Source organism: Psittacula echo (assembly GCF_963264785.1).
Source record: "Psittacula echo genome assembly, chromosome: 5".
NCBI classification, from domain to species: domain Eukaryota; kingdom Metazoa; phylum Chordata; class Aves; order Psittaciformes; family Psittacidae; genus Psittacula; species Psittacula echo.
In genome coordinates, this window is record NC_137739.1 from 5345539 (window position 1) to 5369379 (window position 23841).

Below are 23841 nucleotides of genomic sequence, written 5' to 3' on the forward strand. Positions count from 1 at the left end.
GAGATGGGGCCAGAGCTTCATGGCTTGTCAGAAACACCGTGGTACATGATTGTGCAGCTCTGATTTTCAGGGCATCATTTGCCAGCCAGTGTAAACCCCATCAAAAACTTTGGGGTTGAATCTCTTCCCTTGAAAGGCAAACGCAAGAGTGAGGGGTGCCCTGACCTATCTGGGAGACTCCTGAAATGCAAATAGCACAAGAATTTAGATAGCTGGGTGCAGAAACAGGCTTATAAATGCCAGTGTGTTGCTGGGGAGAATATATCTAATAAGCTGGTCTTACAGCTGTCTTCATTCTCCCTCTGTTCAGCATCTCCAAGACACTGCTTGTGGTCTCAGTCCTTCAGTTCTCTCTTAAATTTCTCTTGGCCAAGGCTGTCAGTGGGATTATTTCTTCTCTTGGTCCTAATGCCCTGTCTGTCAGGTCCAGGTTGATTGTCTCAACTTCCCGTGGAAATGAAGTCACAAAAGCCCATTGCTGTGGGGTTGCAGAATAGCACTGGCCCCCAAGATGTTCCTTAAGGTCTTCTGAGCACCACAAGGCATGGGCAGTATGAGAATGTGCATCACCTGCTTGGTATATGGCTGAGGGCTGGAAGACCATGTACTCTGACTGTGGGGAATGCAGACAGATAGGAAGGGTATCCAAGGTTTCCATGTCTGACTTTCCCAAGTTCTCTGGAGTGAGCTCCCTGGACCAGGGCAGCCCATTGGGGGTCCCTGTGTCTTCCTGTGTTAAGGGGTGCCTCCCACCCCCTCTTGGCCTGGGACATACCCAGATACGCACTCCCTTTGTTTTTAACTTGTGCTTACACCAGGAAGTAGTGACTGCCTCTTCCACCAACATGGACCCGAGTGGTTAAACTGATTTCTCCCAGTTTCTCACAACATAGTGATTTCTCAGTGTAGTTAGGAGGAACAACTGTACCCCCACTCCCACCCCCTTTTTTTTCCTTTGGGAAACACAGCAGTGAGAGCATCTGCTGGTTTCTAGTCACATTCCATACCAATTCTTATTGAACACAACCAGATGTATCATGCCAAGTTGGTTATAATCAGAAATTAAAGCTGGTCACCCCCCGCCCCTCTGATCTCTGAGGACTGGCTGCATCCATCACAAGGAGGGGAGTTGATTTGCTGCCAAATGTCTATACTTCTAACACAACCTGCGTCTCTGCCAATGAGGACACCTCTTTCTGCTGTCTGCTGCCTGGCTAACTAGAAAGTGAGGTTTTAAAGGAGAATTTCAATGTGTTCCAGAAGGAGAGCACTAGAACAGTTGTGAGATATAGCAAACATCGCATGTGAACATCAAAAAGCACCCAGCTGGTCCTTACCCGTTTTCCATGCAGCCCATAACAGCATCTCTGGCCACGGTGATGGAAGATCTCTTTTGGGAGAGTCCACATACTCCACAGCCCTCTCCCAGCAGCCAGAGATGCTGGAGAATGCACCCCTGCCCTCCCTTGGCAGGATTCAGTTGTGGAGCTGTTGTCCATGAATCTGCCAAACCCATGTTTGAACCAGTGCTGTGTCTGCTGCCAGGCAGTTCCCTCCCACTGTAGGCAGAGGTGCTTTACACAATGTAGATGGAGTGTTTTCCATAAAAGATGTTGGGAATGGGATCTTCCTGGGGTCTCTTACCGGCAGCGACCAACAATTCAGGATGCAGTTGCTCAGTCTCTGCTTTGGTTTACATGAAAAAACAACCCATGTAAAGTTCTAGCACATCTTTAATGAAAATGAAATGATAAAATTGGGATAATACCCACCTCCTGCTGCTCTTGATGGGTAATTAATGTTTACAAATCACTTCAGGTCCTGAGATTTAATTGAAGGCAAAATATTACCATATAAAATACCTTTTTCTGCAGGCGGTGCTGTTGGGTTTCACTGGGCACAGTGCCGTGGAAGCCAACATTAGCACGGGCTTTACTGCTTCTGTGGTTGTGAGGCTTCCTGTGGTTTATATGGAAATTGTCTCTCTGAAATCATAAATGTAACATCAGTGTTTTCCTCTGACTTTGAAAGAATATTAATTTGCTAGCTTAGGACTTGACTGACTATTTAAACTGCTATAAATACAACTCACCTCTGAGAAAAAAGCATCAAATTCACATTCACTATGTGCTCACTTGCTTGGGATGAGCTGATACAACTTGCTAATGACTTTACCATTGGATGTTGCTGGCTTGTAATAAATTAGGCTAGTACTGGCTGTCCTGCTGTAGTTGAAGGGTGTATCTGTGTGCTCATTATAATCTCCTGCTATCAAGAGGTGTAAAATGCAGCTATAAAATTTCATTTCTGGAGGTAAATTTAACTGTGGAGGTGGCAGCAAGGGAGCAAGCTCTGCTGAGTGGGAGTTTTGGTGGTGGGTTTTGGCTGGTTTCTTTTTTAGAAAGAATAGCAGGAGAATGAGAAGCAATACTGGGTTTGGCTGGCTTCAACTGCTGGAATAAAACATCACTGCATAAATGTCCCATTTTCTGCTATAACACTTTCCGTCTTCACACAAAGAGTGGCACAGGTTAGAATCATAGAATTATAGAATAGTCAGGGTTGGAAAGGACCCTTAGGATCATCCAGTTCCAACCCCTCTGCCATGGGCAGGGACACCCCACACTAAACCATGGCACCCAAGGCTCTGTCCAGCCTGGCCTTGAACACCTCCAGGGATGGAGCATTCACAACCTCCCTGGCCAACCCATTCCAGTGCCTCACCACCCTTACAGTAAAGAACTTCCTCCTTATATCCAATCTAAATTTCCCCTATTTAAGTTTTTACCTGTTACCCCTTGTCCTATCACTACAGTCCCTAAGTGAATAGTCCCTCACCAGCATTCCTATAGCCCCCCTTCAGGTACTGGAAGGCTGCTATGAGGTCTCCACACAGCCTGCTCTTCTCCAGGCTGAACAGCCCCAACTTTCTCAGCCTATCTTCATACGGGAGATGCTCCAGTCCCTTGATCATCCTCTGGACTTGTTCCAACAGTTCCATGTCCTTTTTACATTGAGGACACCAGAACTGCACACAATACTGCAAGTGAGGCCTCACGAGAGCAGAGTAGAGGGGCAGGATCACCTCCTTCAACCTGCTGGTCACACTGTTTTTGATGCAGCCCAGGATATGGTTGGCTTTCTGGGCTGCGAGCACACACGGAAGCCGGCTCATATTCATTTTCTCATCGACCAACACCCCCAAGTCCTTCTCCGCAGGGCTGCTCTGAATCTCTTCTCTGCCCAACCTGTAGCTGTGCCTGGGATTGCTCTGACCCAGGTGTAGGACCTTGCACTTGGCATGGTTAAACTTCATAAGGTTGGCATCAGCCCACCTCACAAGTGTGTCGAGGTCCCTCTGGATGGCGTCCCTTCCCTCCGGCGTATCAACCGAACCACACAGCTTGGTGTCATCGGCAAACTTGCTGAGGGCGCACTCAATCCCACTGTCCATGTCACCGACAAAGATGTTGAACAAGACTGGTCCCAACACTGATCCCTGAGGGACACCACTCGTTACCGGTCTCCAGCCGGACATGGAGCCATTGACCACAACTCTTTGCGTGTGGCCATCCAGCCAGTTCTTTATCCACCGAGTGGTCCATCCATCAAATTGATGTCTCTCCAATTTAGAGACAAGGATGTCATGCGGGACAGTGTCGAATGCTTTGCACAAGTCCAGGTAGATGACATCAACTGCTCTACCCCTGTCCATCAGTTTCGTAGCTCCATCATAGAAGGCCACCAAATTGGTCAGGCAGGATTCCCCTTAGTGAAGCCATGCTGGCTGTCACCAAGCACCTTGTTGTTTTTCATGTGCGTTAGCATGTCTTCCAGGAGAATGTGCTCCAAGGTTTTGCCAGGCACAGAGATGAGACTGACTGGTCTGTAATTCCCCGGTCATCCATTTTCCCCTTCTTGAAAATGGGGGTTATATTTCCCTTTTTCCAGTCGTCGGGAACTTCACCTGACTGCCATGATTTTTCAAATATGATGGCTAGTGGCTCAGCAACTTCGTTCACCAGCTCCTTCAGGACCAGTGGATGGATTTCATCAGGTCCCATGGACTTGTGTGTGTTCAGGTTCTTAAGATGGTCTCGAACCAGATCCTCTCCTACAGTGGGGCAAGGGTCTTCTCACAGTCCCTGCATCTGCCTTCCAAGACTTGGGTGGTGTGGTCAGAGCCTTTGCCAGTGAAGACCGAGGCAAAGAAGTCATTAAGAACCTCAGCCTTCTCCAAATCCAGGGTAGCCAGTTCTCCCGATAGCTTTTGGAGGGAGCCTACATTGTCCCTAGTCTGTCTTTTATTTGCTACATACCTATAGAATCCCTTCCTGTTATCCTTAACATTCCTAGCCAAGTTTTATTCTAACTGGGCCTTAGCTTTCCTAACCTGGTCCCTAGCTTTCTGGACAACATCCCTGTATTCTTCCCAGGCCGTCTGTCCTTGCTTCCACTTTTTATAAGCCTCTTTTTTCCCTTGAAGTTTCCTCAGCAGCTCCTTATCCATCCAAGGAGGTCTCCTGGCCCTCCTGCTGCACTTCCTTCTAGTTGGGATGCAACACTCCTGAGCTTGTAGCAGGTGATCCTTGAATAACAACCAACAGTCTTGGGCCCCCCTGCCCTCTAGGGCTGTATCCCATGGAACTTTACTAAGCAGGCTCCTGAAGAGGCCAAAGTCTGCTCTCTTGAAGTCCAGGGCAGTGAGCTTGCTGCACGCTCTTCTCACTGTCGTGAGGATCTTGAATTCGACCATCTCGTGGTAGCTGCAGCCAAGGCTGCCCTGGAGCGTCACATTTCCAACCAGCCCTTCCCTGTTGGTGAGCACGAGGTCAAGCATGGCACCTCTCCTTGTCAGCTCCTCTATTACTTGCAGAAGGAAGTTGTCTTCCACACAGTCAAGGAATCTCCTGGATTGCTTGTGCCCGGCTGTACCATTGCTCCAACAGATGTCAGGGTGGTTGAAGTCCCCCATGAGAACAAGGGCCTGCGAGCATGAGGTTGTTCCTATCTGTCCATAAAGTGCTTCAACTGCAGATTCCTCTTGGTCAGGCAGTCTGTAACAGATCCCCACAATAATATCCACTATAGCTGTTCTCCGTTTAACCCTGACCCACGAACTCTGTGTTGACTGCTCCCCTGTCCCCGGACAGAGTTCCATACTCTCCAGCCTATTCCTAACATGAATAGCAACTCCCCCTCCCCGCCTGCCAGGCCTGTCTTTTCTATAGAGCCTGTAACCTTCCATTCCAACACTCCAGTCGTAGGAGCCATCCTACCATGTTTCTGTGATACTTATTATACCCCAGTAGACGTGCACACATCTCTAATTCCTCGTGTTTGTTCCCCATGCTATGAGCATTTGTATAGAGGCATCTGAGCCGAGCTCCAAATGAAGCCAGCTCATTGGCGGGAGCAGCTGGAATATCTCTACATTGCTCTGAGCATTTATTGTAGGTGCTGGCAACTGACTGGGTGTGTTGGGATGAAACAATGCCCCCCTCCCCCAGCACATCTAGTTTAAAGAAACCTTGACCAGTCTGGCAAGCCTCCTACCAAAACCGCTCTTCCCCTTCTTCATCAGAGCAGCTCCACCAGCCCCCAGCAGACCTGGCCTGCTAACTTGGGTCCCGTGTTCAAGACACCCAAACCCCTGACTATGGCACCACCATTCTAACCATTTATTAACCTGGCCAATCCTCCGAAGCTTTTTGGGGTCCTCCCCTTTATCCTGGAGAACTGACGAAAAGGCAATGAGCTCCAGAGCCCCTAACCACCTCTTCAAGGGCTCTGTAGTTCTTCTTTATGTTCTCCAGGCTACTGCTGTCTATATATCTACTGCTATCTGGTTGGACTAGTTACTCAATCTGCTTCTGTTGTTTTTGCCACACAGGGTGACTATGACCCCAGCAAAACCAAAGTTCTTCATTTCAGCATGAATCCAGCGACCTTGGCCATGCAGCAGCGCAAGGAGGAACACCAGCAGCTCCAGGAGGCATATGAAAGGCTGAGGGAGATGGTGAGGGTGCTTGAAGGAGGTGGTTCCATCCCTGAGAATCTGGAAGGACTTGGGAGTTTACAGTCATCACAAGAAATTGCAGGTAGGCTGCTGGCTTCTGGTTGTGAAGATGCACTTATTCATGCGTACTGCCAAAGGAACTGTCTGCAGAAGCAGATGGAGACATTGCAGACAGTGTGCTTGATGGAACAGTTATAAGGGAAATGAAAAAATGCTGGGTTGATGTAGGAGAGAGTAAATGTGGTGGCAATCCTGTGGCAGTTTGCTACAGAGGGTAGGTGGTAAGGATAAATAATGATAATTCATATCATTTGCTCATGATAAATGAAATGCCAATGCAACAGCCTTCATAGCCTGGTGCTGCCAATGAAGTAAAGGGAAATATTTCCTTCCTTTCAGGGCTGGTTTAGCCTTTGAGGTAGTACAGACAGCAGGAAATAACTTTCATAGCTGCAGGGAAGCAAGTGGTTGAACTCTTTTCAGACCTGGCTTTAAACAAATTAATATTGTTTATCAGTGTATATGTGCCCCATTAATCACAGCTACATTCAATACTCCATGAAAGTAGAGTACATCTTTCACTGAGCTAAATACATGGCACAGAATCTGTGACTCTCCTTCAGTATATTCTGTTGTCCCTTCACACACCTGAATGAGACTTTTTACCCCAAAGTCAGCACCTCCAGACATGCTCTCAGACTCTGTAAATCAAGGTAAGGATACCAAGAAAATGTGACCCATCACCCCTCTGTGCATGGACCAGGCAGACTTAAGTCATGCTGCAGAGCCCAAGAGATCTTCCTGCTGTGACTCTTCCACATGTACCTTGCCCTCAAAACAGTTTTGTTAGAAAAGATTAAAAATAAAGAGAGCCGAATGTCTGTGTGGAGCTAACCTGTGGTGTTTCTGCAGCGTGTACACAGTCAGTGGCCAGAGGTCAGGATCCTCCTCAGATGGGGCCAGGAGGGCTCCACTCAGAGGCCACTTGTGGTGGAGACTTGTGATCCACAAAATGGCAGAGCCCTGGTTTAAGGAATATACACAGAAGAAGGTATCTTTCACTGTTATGACATCAAAATTCTCTGAAAGTAGCTTCCTTTTCCCATTGCTCAAACAATGGTACTTTATTACTGCTAAGGATGGGTTTGTTCCAGCGTCTCGCAGTGGATTATGGTGCTATATAGCCTTAAAAATAGGATGGTGAGAAGTGTAGATGGAGTGGTTTATAAAGTGCAAGAGCTGTTTGGATGCTAGAGGTACGATGACAGTTTGTCACTGTTGTTAGTGGATGCTCTAACAAGTGCATAAGCATTAAACACTTCACATATATGTAAGGAAGACTGTCCATAGGAGCTTCCAGTCTGAGACCCCACAGAGAATGGAGCAGTTCTTGGGGGTGGTTCTTGCATTTCAATTTGAATTTGACATGCATTGCTTTTTAAATTACAGCAGATGCTGCTGCCTAATGCCCTTGTCTGTTGTTATGGCCCCGAGTACCTGGCACATCTAATGAATGCTGTAGGTCCACAGGGCTGACAGTGCCCCTCGAGCCCAGGGCGGAGAACTCTGGTCAGGGAGGACGCAGAGGTGAAGTCAACTCTGTGTCTCTGCTGCTGAGGAATGAACCTCTGGGGTATCATCCACAGTAATTAGAGCATTTCATCTGAGGGAATGCATTTCTCACGTGTGCCTCCTCTGATTTGTTATTCAGAATTATTATTCTGCTGCCTTTCATGCAGTTGCTTTTAGTTGTTTGTGAGGTGCTGCTGTGCTGGGATGTTACCAGGTTTGTCGTTAGCTCATAAGGGCTGCATTTTTAAAGCTGTTTTCTCTTCTGCCTTTGATTCTGACAGGAAAACAAACAGCTCACTGAGTTCCAGGGTGTTTCTAGCCTCTCATATATGTGATGCTGTTTGTTTCCTTTTGCCCCAGTCCCGTGCTACATCATTGTGACTTCTGGTCACCGACTCGAATGGGAGAGATCAGCTGCAGAGCCTAGTGGAGTGGGAAATACTTCAGTGTCATTTATCAAAGTCACAGGAGGGCCCTTTGCATTCTTGGAGTGCCTGTGAGTGCATATGGAAGTGGTTCATGTAAACAGAATGGGAAAAAGAGCTGGGAGTGAAGGGTGGAGAAGCCCTATGAATGGCTGTCTTTGAGACCAGGGCATATGTATAGTAGAGACCAGGGCATATGTATAGTAAGCCAGGCTATATGGAAAGATCTTGGGTTTTTTTCTTGTATTTTATGTACTTTTGTACATCACTGTCATGCACAGGGAACGTTGCCATAAACAGTCTTAAACCCTCCTTTCTGCTGAGGGAGCATTCAGCAGTATGGTCGGAGGATGAAGACCGTGTATATCAGGATGTGCAGGAGATGCTGAGGACGTTATGGCACTGACTGCAAGGTTAACAGCGTTGAATTAGCCAGATGAAAGCCAGATGTGCTGGGCAGGGCAGAGCTCCTGGTGTGTTAGGGGACAGCTCATCTAGTGCACCATGCAAGCTGCATCTGTTTTTGCATTGGCTCTATCCTGCTTAACTCATGCAGCATCTGCAGTGTGGATGCCACAGCTGTTCCTGTGGTTTAAGACCATGGATTTGCATGGCCAGAAAATTTCCACTGTCTTCTCCCTCTGGATAAGAAATGGAAGATCCAGCTTTCACTGTTTTCTTAGGATCTCAACAGCTCTGCCCACAGGAATGGCTGCCATATGCTTTCCATTTTAGTGTATTTCCAAGGTGTGAAGTGGGGAGCATGTGGCAGAAACTCCCTCTACTCTGTTTGTCACTGTGCAATTGACTGCCTTGGGGAGGCAGGTTTATTGTGTATAATGAGGGAGCAGGTTCCAGTGAGGTTTGTGAAGCTGTTTCTGTGCAAAAATAACAAGAATTGGAATTTTTCTTGCACCCCTTTCTGTCAGCTGCAATACCCATATGTCTGTTTATCCATTTCATTTGTATGACACTTGCAAGAGGCAAATTCAGTTCTCTGAGCTTCTGAGGTGGGAGGTCTCTTGTGTCAGAGTTGAATAGGATGAAGGGGGGCTGGAGGCACAACAGGAAGAGTATGGATAAAAGCTGGGAAGACAACAAAGGTCGTATGTAAGTTTGCATTTTGCCTTTTGACTATAAAGGTAAATGTAAGCTTTTACTGTCCTATTTTGCCATATAGCCTGAAGGGCTTTTTGGCAGAGGTGAGGGATTTGGGTGGCCTCTAGCCAGTCAGGTTTGTTGTGTTCAACAAGCTTATGTGATCTGCAGCAATGATGCTTAAGGTTCTGAGAATTAGACCAACCAAAGAAGAGCATTAAGGACAATGATGTTGATGGTTTTGATACTAACGTGTTGGCCAGTGTTAAATTCATTGGACTGGAATGCAGCACGTTTTTTCTGATCATGGTTCAGACTCCTGGATAGGTAATAAGGAAATTATTACTGTGGACGTTAAAGCTCATTAAATGTGACTCTATTAAAAATCAAGGTTATGCTGGACTCTTTGAGCATAACCGCTGGCGGCTGCAGCACATCCTGGCAACTTGCCACATTAATTCAGTGGTCCTTTCCTCTCATTTATGCTGTAATAGTCTCTGTTAAAGCAGGTACCAGGGTTATTGCAGAGCAGAGGTTTGAATGATGTGAGCTGTAACAACATGCCCTCCTTTTGCCAAGTAGAAACTTGCATGTGGGATTATGTGGTGTTGATGGGGCAGACTTGTGGCAGCCTCAGTACAGGAATGGGCTGTGACTTCATGAGTGCTTTGTTTCTCTCCCTGTGGCTGTCCAGGTCTGGGTTGTGTGCGAGCAGGGTGCTCCAAAGTCAGGCTGCCATCTGTGGAGAGGCTCCGAGTCTCTGGAACAGGGACACAGATTGTAACAGCTTTGGAAAGGTATCACTGCCCAGATTGGGAATCTGTTCCAGTTCTGCATTTCTCTTCCCTGTACTCTTCACATACACACCACCACTCTCCCTCCTCTGTATTCAGGCTGCATCTTCTGCTTTTTTTCTTGCAGCTCCATAGCTTTTCCAGGTTTTGTCTATTTCTTTCCAGGCCATTTCTGTTTACATCTATCTCCCTTTTTCGTTTTGTGTGGTCCTAGTAGACCTCTACATTTTTCTTTTCTGGCACTGCTAGAGATGGAGTTCAGTCTTAGTTGCAAGCAAGTAGGTAGGTGGCAGCTCATAGGGAGCTGACAGAAGTAATGATGTGTGTATTGTGGCTAAGCGTAGGTAGAAATGAGAATGCTTCAGGTGATGATTATTTCCATTTGTCTTCTCATCTTAAATATAGTGTATTTGAAGATAGGGACGAATGACCCATGGAAGCTGATTCCTGACTAAAGAACTCAGTAATGCAAATTCCATGAGCTCTCATGATTTATTGCTATCCCGTAGGCACAGTGGAGCATTCCCTTCTTTCATGCAGCCTCTCCCCGTGAGCAAGAGGAAAAGTGCTTTTAATATTCTTTCTGTTGGGAGACAGGCTGGCACCCCTACCAGGAAGGAAGATGGGGAAATCAACTCTGTGGAGAAATTTTGGAAGTGAACTATTTCCCTGAACATAATCCCACCAAAAAGGAAAACTATTGATCCATCTCAGTGTGTCCTTTTTCCTTTGTTAGGGCCAAGTAGGAAAAGGGGGTCCTTGGTGAAGGTCTGGGGAGTCTTGTTGTATGGCAGGTGTTCGACCCCAACAGGGATGCTACATCTGGTGTTCAGCAGAGGCTGTCTCCAGCATCACTGCCATGTCAGGGCCTTGCAAAAATGTAATTAATTAGAATTAAATGGGGTAATGAATTAATATTAAAATAATATAACCTTGTTGAAATGACAAGCCAGAGATGATGGTAAAATTTGTCACTGTCCTGGTATGCTTGTGCTTCTGGTGGATGTGATTCTGAGTACAGAAGGCGACAAAAAAGGAGCAGATGGAGTTTAGAAGTTGCTGTTCTCCATCCACAGTTGGCTGAGCTGTTGGTGCTCGGAAGCCTTGGTGCTTCCTACCATCTGCATATAGGAAATCCACACATGATGAGGGCTGCACCTGCAAATGGAACCTGAGTCCACCTGATAAAGGATTTTTGTGTGACCTTAGTTGTTGGTAGATGCACACATGGAAGCGCAGCATCTATCTCTCCCCTTGTGCCTATGGCTCCCAGCATCTTGCTGCTCAAACAAGGTCAGACCAGGTGAATGCATAGAGGGCAGCTCTTCTTCAGTCATGTAATGCGTCTTCCTAAAGCGTGGGAAGGATTCATTAGGTGACACTTCTTTCCATGATGTTTAACATGCCAAGTCCCCTCCAGTTTGTCTAAAGGAATTGTCTTGTTTCTAAAGAGGCACAGAGTGAAGGTCCAGGGCATTTGCTGTCTTCAAATGTTAAGGGATGTTTGGTAAGAACAGGATGTTGGCCTTTGTGCCCTGCCTGATTTCAATAAGGTAATTACTTTCTGCATATCCCAGTTTCCTCTGAAGTTTATAAAGAGCTTGTCTTTGCCTCTGGTGTTTTGCTGTGCTCTGATGAAGTTCTGTCCTCTCACTCCGGAGATGGCCACATGTTCTTGATGGGGGAAGAAATCATTCCTTACTGCTACCTGTATCAGAAATGTTGAACAGGTTTAATGTGCCAAACATGAAGGATATGGAAAGTAGCACACAGGATGAGGGTTATTTAGCACCAGTCCTCAGGAGCTGCTTTGCCTGAGCTGCTTGGAGCCTGCCTACCTTCCCGTGCTGACTCTGCAGCTGAAGAGCAGAGCCTCCCTGGGGCAATGCCTCACCTCCCTGCTAGTTATCATTATTGGCTTTATGCTGCTAGTTTCTCTACTGCAAGACATTTAGACCGGTCTGGGACCCAGTATATTAAGACTGGGAATAAGCTGGTAGTTTAAATAGAGCTTACTCTCATTTCCTTCCTTATCATCCATATCCCTGTGTCCCAGTCCAGCACTACAGGTGGGGCTACTAAATATACCAGTTTTCCTAAAAGGCTATAACCAAGTTGGGACCTCCTGTGCTTCAGTATTGACAGTGTTCCAGTAGTTGGTGGGCAAGGTCTATAAAACCCTTTTACTTTACAATGGTGTCAGTAGATTTGGGCAGTCTAGACACAAGGGGAAAACACCTTGAAGCCTTCGTATGTTCTGATTCAGCACCAGTGTGGCCTTTGATGGTAAATGCTTTGCACTACTGAAGTCAGCACAGCCACCTATAAAGAACCAGGTTTCCTGTCTTGAATAAAAGTGTAGTACCTCAAGAAGGCTGAAAGAAATGCTTAAAAGTCAAAAAAGATTGCTTTTATCATATATAACGTTTGTCATCCAGATAGATTCCCAAGTTTTTTTGGAGATAGCACAGCTATGAAGTCATGCAGCTCTGAATATATTGAAAACAGTGTGCCCTGCCTGTGGCAGCATGCCATGAATCCATTAAACACCCAGAGACTTGCCCCCGAGCAAACTTAATCTGTGTGCTGTGAGCGGGCAGGACAGGAGCGAGCAGACAGCAGTCACTGACCGAACAAACCCCTGAGGAGGCAGCTTCTTGTGAAACAGGGATGTGAGGTGTCAGTGAGACACTGCCAGGACTTCCAGACTCTCTCTGCTGTCCAGGGAGCCAGGGGTTTGTACTAAATCCTGTAACGTAGTTCTGTTGTAGCTCCCGAATGTGTAAAACTTGGTGTCAGTCAAAGGTTACAGTCCAGACTGTATTTAGCCTTCACAAAGAGCGGAAGAGCTGCAGGATTTCTTCCTGGCCCCTCTTTTCCACTCAATTCACGTGTGGAGTTACTAGAGGCCTGCGTATTTCTGCTTTTGTAAGAGGCAGCCTGTGAACCTGCGTAATACTTCCATAGCTCCAGTGATTCCTACAAGGGCTTTTGTTTAAAGCATCTCCTGCCCTCTTTCTAGGCACTGTGTAGAAGTTGATTATAAAATGTGTAGCAGCAGCAGAAACCGTGCTCCAGAAAAAATAAAGCCACTTTACCAAGAAAGAAATAGTAAAGTTGGGAGGAAGAAGGAAATGGAAAAGGAAATAAAAAGGTATATGTGATAAGGGGGACCAAACTTAAACACTGGACTATGAGAACATCTACAATGGTTTCTGTAGCATTATGAGGAAGGAGACTTCTAAGGGAAGGGTCTCTGGGCTTAGAGATCCTGCCTTGAATCTGGCTTTAACAGAAATGAGTAGTACTGCAAGAGAATACTGCTGAGGAGAAGGCTGCCTGTTTCGAAGGCAGGTGCATCTTCCTTACTCAGTACTGATGCAGTACAGTCATGATGTTACATCTGAGAAGGAAGAGGTCACCTTTGCTGAGGTAGATGGGAAAGTTAGAGGTAATTTCTAGGACCTTTCTGGGAGAAACCTGGGCTGACAGGGTGTATTCCCTCTCCTCCTGGCTTACTCTGTGGGTGGCTATGGAGAAGAACTGGTGATAGAAACAATATTTTTAAGCCTGCTGACTCTGGTTTCTAGTTCGCAGCCCATCAATAGCTGAGTAAAACACAAGGCAACCAGGAGAAATAATTGTTCTCTCTACCAGAAGTAACCCCCAGAAGTAGCTGTGCTCCTTCATAAATAACCAGGGGAAGTTCAGAGCCTTTGCAAGAAGAGAAGTCAATGGGCAGTGGAAGGACCCATACCTTTTCTCTCCTGTGTTTTAACCTCTTCCCACCCCCAAAATCCCTATAAAACACCATCAAATTTCTACCAGATGGAAACTGCCATATTGCAGACAGCACCCTTCATGACTGTAGTTCTTCTGCATCCCTCAGGTTCTTCTCTGTTCTAATGGTTTCTTTATCAAGCAGAGACAAGCCAGTAGGCTATTGAGTTTTATGGGTCTTGATAAACTTTGAGTTGTGTTTTCCTGCTTGGATATTTGAGTCAAGCTCTTGTTATTTGGTTATTGCCTTCTTGGTGGCTATGTAGCAGTCAGAATGCTCTTGCTAGATCTCTCCAGTCCAGCATTTCCCATGAAGGGAAGGAACTGCAGTATTATCTGCAGCTGCCCTTTGGATCCTGCGGGGTTGTGATATGAGCTGCCTTTTACAGTAGTTTGCATCACAGAGCAGCTTTTGATTAGGATCCATTTGCCACAAGGCCTCTGGATGTACACAATTGAAAATGCTCTTTCATTCATCAGCAGGATTGAGAAGAAAGGCTTGTGCTGATGTCTCAAATTCAGGCCGACAAGATTTCCCTGACATTAGAGAAACCAGCCTGCCCGCGTGGTAGAGCACTCCAGCAGGGGAGAGCCTCAGATCTCTGCTCTGCATCTCGTCAATGTATTGTTTCTCCTGGAAATTAAAGCATGATGCCTTGGTGAACAGTAGAGAGTAGTGGAAATCTACTCAAGGAACTTTGCAAGGGGTGTCAAGGTTACCAGAGATGTCTTGAAAAGCCTTGTGCTGGCAAGGTGGATGTTCCCTGGTTGGGGATGTTTATTAGATTCAGGAAAAATAACAGTAATGGGAAAATACTGAACTTATTGACACTTTCCCTCTCAATACTATCCAAGGTGGCAGTATTCCTGTTCTGGCAGGTTCATAATGGGACAAAAATCACTGAATTTGCAGTTTTTCTCTGGAGTCCTCATTTCAGTTTCCAGGTAAGTATACGTGGCTGGGAGCTGAAATGGGATTGCCTTCCCAGAGTAAATAGAGACCCCTTAACACTGAATGCCAAATCAGGTGGCATGAATATGTAGAGACTGAGAAATAAAGTAGACTGAGTATGTCTACTGAGAAATAAAGTATGTCTACTCATCCCACATTTTAAAGGGGCAACATCCAAATAAAATTCAGAAGCCAAAGGATAACCTTTTTCATGGGCTGTTTCTCAGTTACTGCTCTGTCTCCGTGAGAAGCTTTCTTTTCCTGGGAAATACTGTTTTCCAGTTATGTTCCCATTTGTTTTTCTTTTCCCTTGCTCTGATTATTTAGGGGCTGTAAATGAAGCAAAATAAGGCTGTTTCAATATTCTAGAGCAGCGGCTGTATTTAAGAAGTTTATATTTGATGAGTAAGTTGATGACACCGCATTATGTGAATTTGATGTGCAAAGTTGTCACTAAAGTGTAAACATCGTGACAGCAGGACCAGCAATTCCCAGCCTAATCAAGTAAGCCGAGTAACACATTCTTTGAGCTATAGAGTAATAGAGACTAATTTACATATTAAAATGAGAGAAGCTACACGGATCCAACAATTAAGTTGATATTTTAATTGCATAAAAGTCAGGAGATTCAAAGTTATGTTTTCTGCATCAGTTCATTTGTCACCCACATGTATTTGTATGTTTTCAATGACTTTATTTGGTATGGAACTAATGTGGATTAAAATACAGGAAGTGTTAGTAATGGAAGGAAGGAGAGCTTTGGATTTGCTGGGTTAGAAAGCAGACTAAAAGAACTGAGAATTTCTTGGTCTGTTTAAAAATAGTACAAGCGAATTCCAGGTAATTTCTTCCTTAATATTCTAGTAGATGTGCTGGGAGGGAGGCAGATGGAGCAATATTCAAATGCAGTGGAAAAAAATTCCCATTGATCTCAATAGACTGTGAATTATATCCTTAACTTCTTGTTTTCTTTTTAAGGAATAGGCTTTATTTAATTACAAATTCACACAAATGCACCAGTCCCACTAAGAATTACATCAATATATGGATTGTGTCCTTGGTGTTTGTGCTGGTTTCACAGTCCTGATCTTGCATTCAGATAAGCACACACGTATACAGCTACCCTTATCTCCCCATGCTGATGTTCTGATATCTGAATGCTTGTTCCCTGTGCTCACAAAAAGCTATTCGCATGCCAAGCCTGACGAGTTTTTTATACTCCTCCTTTGAATTAGACTACAGAAAGAATGTTTCTGAAAAGGTTAACTAATGGATACACTTCTCTTCCTGATGAGGAAAAGAAAACTGGTGAAGTGCTGAAAAATGGTCAAGCAGAGTTTTGATCAGGCTTTTGTCATCAAATACATTCTAGGCAAGGAGGAGAAATGTTAATCCATAGTGGATTTATTTGGAATGGAGAGCATTTATTTGGAAAGCAATCAGCATATAAAAGCAGACACTTGCCATCTTAATCATGACACTGCTATCAGTACCGTGATGTGATAATGTTGTGATAGCCTTTAGAATGTGGTGCTGACATACAAATGTCGATAGGAAGAGAGAGAAGCCTCTCTTAGCATCTTCACGCCTATTGACTTGGTTTGCTAATGTCCATGCAGTTTGAGCAGCTTGTCCAGTGGTTACTGATCACATGGTATCCTAAATAAAAAGGTGAAAGACCTTCTCAGCTTGTTTGGGAAAGAAGCCATCACCTTGCAATCCCCTCAGGAATCCAGCAGTGGACAGTACAGCAGCCAGAGCATGATGTGCTTCCAACATGGCACAGGTCAGTAAGGAGATGGCAGCGTCCTTCATGGTGCTGGCTTTGGTGCAGTTATCTCATGCTTTTGGTGCAATTTTGTGCCAAGGAGGTGAAGGCATGGGGTTAAATCGTAGCAAAACTTAAAACGCAGGGGAATATCATGCCTGTCCATCAGGGATTTCTAAGTATCCAGGAGCAATACATTATTTAGACTAAACTAAAACTGCCTGGTGTGGTTTATGTAGTCACAGCAGCTCAGGGAGTCTTCACTCTCTGTTTCAGTGTTTCCACATTTTCTCCATTTCAGTGCCAGGTTATCTGGCATACTCTCCAGTTAGAGAGCAGCAAGACAATCCAGCCTCCTTTATAATTATATAATTCTTATATGCAACCAGCTCCAGCTCAATGGATGAAACATGGATGAAAATCAGACAGATGAAAAGCTGGTTGAAATCAGATTCACGAATTGCTGTTTCTCTGGCTGGCTAAGTGTGTTTCTGTGTTAAGTGTGTTGCATAGAAGATCTGTTGGAGTACTGCAGCATGGTGGGTTATTGGGTAGGTATGCAACTTTGTAAAGTTACCTTCTGTGATGATCAGACACCATCATAGGCAGCAGCAGAGGTATTTAAGTTAAATAGATCAGAGACTTCCATAAGGAAGGGCTGGAGGCAGCAGCAGCATCCACCTTCGCTACAGACTGCGGATGTGTCATCAAAAACCTCACCACTAGTGGCATCAAAGGCAATCGGAAAGATTCAGCGAAGGGTTTCTGAATAGGCTGATAATGACGACGGCATGTGATTCCCTTTTTAGCCTGCCATATTGTGATGACTTCCCTGAAACGAGGCAGAATTTAGGCAAGGGGAAGCTTCTGTTATACAAAAGCGATAAAAATCAATCCCAAGATAGAAGTGGGGATGTTGGATCTGCCTCACAGATGTGGGCTAAAGGCGTTTGCATCATCAGCCACCATTTGCAGTAACTCTTGGTCAGGTTGTTTCCACACTCATGTCCTTTCCTCTGTCGATGTGCTGATGCATTTGCAAGCTCCCTGCAGAATGCATTTGGACTCCCGTAGCGCTGTAAGGAGTAGTGGAGATTACTCTTCACTTCCATTTCAAACCAATTCTTTCTACTGTAGGATCCTTCACATTTTACAGCCTGAAAACCCCATGGAAAGAGGAGGGCAGCATTACCCTGAGGTATTCTGGAGTCATAGGAAGACTTTAGTGAAATGAATTTGAAGCAGAATAGGGACATTCTGCAGGTATGCAAATGTCTTCATCTGCAAGGTGACATGCTAAGCCAAATGGAGAGGCTGCTCACAGCACTTGGGAACAGATTTAAACTAATGGCATCTTAGTTACGCCTCAGGTAGCTCTGAGTCCTAGGCTGCTAACCCCAGCAGTTAGAAATAAATAAGGATAAAAATTAGAACTAGGCATATCATATCCCACTTAGTGCAGCCTGTTAAACACTGCTGCTCTCCTCTGTCAAAGGTGGAGTGAGCCAGGCTGTTCCGTAAAAGCAGGGCAAATGAGCAATTAGCAAGAGGTACAGAAATAGTGTTTAAGAAGTTATAAAGTTGCTCTGAGAGCAATAAAATGTCTCTCCTTGTTTTGCTCATGGTTTAGAGTGGGAATATTTGACACTTAACAAAAGCTGACTAAATCTTTGTTGTTTCCCTTTAATGATTAGAATTCAGGGGAGGGCTGGCTGTGACAGGCAGGAGAAAGCGTTGCCATGAAAGTGAAGCTCTTTTTAATTAGAAAGTCCCTTGGATGATTTACCTTCTAGTGATTTGAGTGCTGATTCGAATGTGTCAGCAATACTGACCGGCACGATGCAGTCTTGTCAGCACAGGTTCTGTTTTGCTCTTTAGACATCAAGAGGTGAAGCCTGCTCCAGCAAGGAGAGGCTGTGATGAGGGAAATTATAACCGCAGCCAGCCGTGCTGGCAACTTCACCATCTGCTCTGAAGTCTCTGCCTTGAATGCCAGCATTTGTGGTAGCAGGTATAATGATGATAATATTTTCCACTTCTGTAGCACCCTCTATCCAAAGGTCTCTGGGCATGCTAGAAATACTAATTAAGACTCACAGCACCAATGGAAGGTGGGCGTGAGTCTCCACACTGGCTTTTCTTGCTTGCAGAGTCTAAAGAGGCTATGGTACTCATCTTTGGGAAGCAGTTCCTTCCGTCAAGCAGCTCGGGAAGAACTAAAAACCTCTCATGCTGTTGTTAGTTTAAATCAGCTCTGTATGGAGAGGCAGTCTGCTTCATGTTAACCTGCTGGAGTGGAAAGCAGGGACTGAGCTTCATGCTCCTGAGTGGGCTTGTTGAGGGAGCTGCAGAAGCTGGGTCTGCCATAGCTGTTTCACAGTTTCTTACAGTGGAAGTCTTGAGGTCTTGTAACTTGAGTCCAGGCACTACTATGTGACCTTGTGGGGAAACTGGACTCTTAACATCAGACTGCAAACACTCAGTACAGTGCTCTATATGTGAAAAATAACAGAATAGTAGAATCGTTTGGGTTGGAAGGGACCTTTAAAGGTCATCTAGTCCAACCCCCTGCCATGGGCAGGAACATTTTCAACTCAAAGTCCTGTGCAACCTGGCCTTGAATGATTCCAGGGATACGGCATCTACCACCTCCCTGGGCAACCTGTTCTAATGCCCCACCACCCTCATCATAAAAATTATTTAGATTTAAATGAGATTTTTCCTTGCATTTTCATAGTCCGCAGGAAATGTATGGTGTCGTGGTTTAAGCCCAGGCCATAAATTAGAACCACGCAGTCTATTTCCTCCCCCCCCCCCCCCCTTCTTCCCCCTCCTGGAGGAACGGGGAGGAGAATCAAAAGAATGCAACTCCCACGGGTTGAGATAAGAACAGTTTAATAACTAAGGTATAACACAAATCACTACTGCTACCACCAATAATAATGATAAAGGAAATAACAAGGGAAGAGAATACAACCGCTCACCGACCGGTACCTCGCCCCCACCCCGCCGTGATCTAGCCCTTCCGGGAACTCTCCGTTCTACCTCCTGGGCATGACGTGCTGTGGTATGGAATACCTCTTTGGCTAGTTTGGGTCAGGTGTCCTGTCCCTGCTTCCTCCCGGCTTCCCCTCCTCCCTGGGAGAGCATGAGACTCACAAAGTCCTTGGTCAGAGTAAACATTCTGACCAGCAACTGAAAACATCGGCTTTATCAGTGTTATTCCCAGGCCGAAAGTCAAAACCACAGCGCTGCACCAGCTACTAAGAAGGAGAAAAAATGACTGCTACTGCTGAACCCAGGACACATGAATAACATTGTATGGACCGTTGGGAAGGAGTCCCAACATGGGACATGAGAAAGGGAGCAATTTGACCACAAATCGTTAATGCATAATCCCAACACTCACACTCCTGGATTCAAAAATGCATTTCTATGAAGATCCATTTAACGTGCTCTTCAGTTGGGTAGAACTGTAGCAGTGAAGCTCTTCCTTCCCTTGAGTGCAAGGTGTAAAATAAAACCTGCTGGTCGAGATCAAAGATGCACCCTACTATCCGCCATCTCTAAGAGGAAAAATACTGTTGTCGAGTATCATCATATGGTGTGTAAGTGTATTTGAGGCTATTAAAGGCAGTTATCCTCAGAGATTTCTATGTAACAGGTTAAAATGAAGGAGGGTGGGGAACAAACCCTTGCTGTGTTTAATTATTGCTGGGTGCTGCATGCACTTTTCTTCATTATTTACTTAATCTTAAATGCCAGATGCTAAAGGGCACCATCATCAATTAACTGCTTAATTAGACTTGCAAAGAAATCATGTAACTTAGTTACAGGCAAATAAAAAAGGGAAAAAACCTCACAGAGCAGAAGCTCAGGGCTCTCTTTGCAATCATTTTTAAAGCTCCCTGCATACATTGTTTGCTTTCATCACTCGCTAGAAACTCTTTGGAGCACTCTCTCTGCCGCTGGCCCTGTAGGGAGGCAAGTGGCTCACTGCACCATCCCTTGTTCATTGCCATTCTGAGTGGATTTAGTTACAGCTTGCTTATTGCTCTCCAAATTCTTTTAATAGAGGTTTGGATCAGATGCCCTCTGCGAGGACTGGTGTGGTGCCGCATCCTGATCCACAGGAGGATGTGGCCTTCACCCTCCCTTTGTGATCTGCATCCCTTTGGTGCTTGCTCTGGGTGCCACACCACACACTGTCCCCTGTTTCTGGTAGGAGGACTTTTGTGGTGAGCACATCTCTGTATTTTGCCATGTATTTCAGTATTTTAGCATGCAGCCAACAAAGCACCCTATCATTAGCAGAAAGCCCTGTTTCGCTCACTGCAGAATAATAGGAAGCAAGATGCTTTTATTCCATTAGTTCCCACTCTAATGAATAAAAGTGTTCACAGGAGTAGAGCACATCTTCAAGGCTTACAACTGTCCAAATCTTTATCTTGCAAATTGTCTTAACAGAGTAATAATCAATGCCTTGTGCTTGTGTATATGCAAAGTTTTTCCTCTGTAGAGGTACTGCTGCCTTTCTGACTATGTTACTGCTATTTCCACTTTCACAACGACAACATTGTCATTTAAGTGCCTTTGCAGCATCCCATGGTTTACAACTTTGATTTCTTTCTTAGTACCCTGATGTTGGAAGCTGCTGACATACTTTTTCCTTTCTGAAAACAAGGTGGTGTTTGGTTTCTCAGAGCTTTGCTCTCTCTCTGTGCCTTTGCTGTCTCAACACTGCTCTTTTCCTCTCTGGAAACACGACCTAGCCCTTCCAGAGTTCCTTATTTCTTCAAAGCACTGTATAAACATTATCTAATTAAGTATATATAACATGCCCTAAAGTATGTTGAGGGAAAGCTGCAGCACAGCATTGAAGTTTCCAGTCACTTGATCCAGTGTAAAATCTGATTGAATCACTAATTAGTTCTTTAAGTGCTGTGCCTAATGACATGTATCAAGACCGGGAGATCAGAGCTGCAGCCAGAAGCATTGGGAGCAGGGACAGGGCCCATCAGGTAAGTTCTGTGTTAGTTCTGGAGTCGGTTTGGATATGCACATGAAGGTAATAAAACAACACAAAAAATGCTGAGGAGCTGCAGCATTTGGATCTTTCCTGTTTCGGTATATATAATCAGCTCTACATTTCCTGTTGAAATATTCATTAAAATTGCAGCCCCTGTGATTATGCAGCTGCCTAATTCAAATCAATGGGGCTCCTGAAACAATTTCAGATATTTTTAAATACTTCTGTAGAACTTCCTTGTTTACAATGTTATGATTAAGTGACTTTTTATTCTAAGTCATCTAAAGCATTAATAAGAATCTTTTCAGCTTTTCTTTAATGTTCTTTTACTCAGAGCTTCTGCAAATAATGCAAACCCTGCTTTATGGCTTTATCTTTTACTTCTTAGTGCATCATGTCTACTTGTATTGATAACTAAATCAGAATCCCAATTACACGAGGTTTTTATAATTCCTAGGAAGCCATAAATGACTTGTTCTGAAATCCTAACACAAATAAGTAGAATTAATAGGGCGGCAGAATAAATAGCACTGGGAATACAACAGCTCACTAACTTCTGGAAGCAACTGTTGATAATGTCTATATGTTGATGTTGTAATCAGCATGTGGGTGTCGAAAAGGAAGATTATAATGTCCAAAGGGTCAAGATACTTCACTAGTTCTTGTGCCAAAAGGGAGGCTATTTTAGGTTATGGGAAAGAGGCTTTTAAGGTAATTTCAGCTCTTCTGCTTTGGAATGCTTCAGAGTGATGCCAGGGTTCTTGTAAGTTTGTTTTAATGACTTTGTGTTTATTAACTTTTCACTTTTCTAATAACTGCAATCCCTGTTACTGTTTCAGGAGCCTTGGCACAATTCGGATGTGTTTAAGTTGCAAACATTACAGGAAAATACCTAAATCAAAACATTGTGGGAGAGAGTCTGCAGAACGAGCAGATGTTTACTGTCTGACTTCTGCAGTTGAGAAAAAGCAAACACGTTTCTATAAAAACTCCAGTGTGGGAAAAGCATTTTGGTTGCCTGGTTTTGTGCTTCACCTGCCTGTGAAGGTATTTCTTTAGTCTTCTTTTGCTTCTGTTACCTCACCCCAGCTGTACTTAATGACTCCTCTGTTCAACTCCCCTTTGTTACGGTCCCACCAGACTGCCAGGCACAGGGAAGAGGCAGATCTGGCACAGCTCAGAGCTTGGTCCCTTAATCCCTCACTCAGCACACCTGCTTGAGCTGGTGCTGCTGGGTCAAGCATCGGGGTGGCCAGATGTGAACTGCTGCAGATGTTTTAGCAGTCTGGTTGAGCCCAGATGTTCTGCTACCAACCTGCCAGTGCTGCTGTCACCGTTAGAGCAACATCCTTGTTCACAAAAGGAGGAGTGAAATATGGAACCTGTGCAGGTCCAAATTGGTCAGTGCTGAGTGACTGGTGATTGCCAACTGTATCATACTGGGTTTAGAAGCAGATGATTTTAAATGAACTCTTGTTCTTTGGTGCTGAAGAAGTAGGATGCAGCCTATATGACAGGGAATTGAGTATTATTATTTGTGTATCATCCTGCATTTCCTCTTGGCATTCAGGACTTGGGCACCTATTGAAAGTTGGATAGAGGATGGGAATGAGATGGAAGAGAACAGGAAAGACTGAAGCTTTTTCTTATTTTAACAGAGAATAGATTGAATGTGATTTGGCCACTGCATCTTAATGGGTAATCTCCACTCTGAGCTGCAGATGAAAAGAAAAAATCTATAAGGCTAGAGATAATGCAAGAGGATTTTTGCGGAGTTTTCTCAGATGTAAAGTGAGCTACTGAATAGCGTGGCCTTTAATGATAGCTTTTTCTTCAAGCATAGAGCTAATTCATTGATTTAACCTGGTTGAGTAAATCTGTTTTTCATTGCTTGCACATGTCATGCACACAGACATATGGTGTGTGCCATATTTTCCTTTCCACACTTGTCCCTCAACATACACTGTTCCTAATCCTCTGGCTGACCTGTCCCAGCAGTGCCCTTCATGCCAGCAACACAGTCTCCATAGCCTTTGGTGTCGCTGACCCCAGTGGGAAGAGTTCCCAGCAGCAGAGGGTGAAATCTCTAAGCCTAAACCTGAAATGAGTCCTTCTCACAGAAGACTGCAATGCGAGGGGGCAGATTTCTCTGTGCATTTGTTCCCTTGGGGGTGTGGATCATTGGAGACCAAGAGTCAAGGTTACCTATATGCTATGCTCATTTTCTGTACCAAAATATTCTCTTTGGTGACTAAGCACTATGGATCTTGGTTTCTTCCCTGATCTTATTTCAAACAGGGTAGGTCCTGCACTAAGGCAGCGTTTGGTTCTGAGCTCTCAGGAATTAAAGAGATAGAAAAGTTCAAGCAACACCAAGAAGCAAGAGGATCTTCAAACGAACAGG

At 44.8% G+C, this 23841-nt stretch overlaps 1 protein-coding gene across 3 annotated transcripts in view; it reads left to right on the top strand.

Moving 5' to 3' along the window:
* MAD1L1 (mitotic arrest deficient 1 like 1) overlaps positions 1–23841 on the top strand; it is a 296765-nt gene that overhangs the window by 242917 nt on the left and 30007 nt on the right. For all 3 annotated transcript variants that reach the window (XM_080617371.1, XM_080617370.1, XM_080617372.1), the window contains one exon: positions 5894–6101. In XM_080617371.1, coding sequence (XP_080473497.1) covers positions 5894–6101 — 208 coding nt within the window. The remainder of the gene's footprint in view (positions 1–5893; positions 6102–23841) is intronic.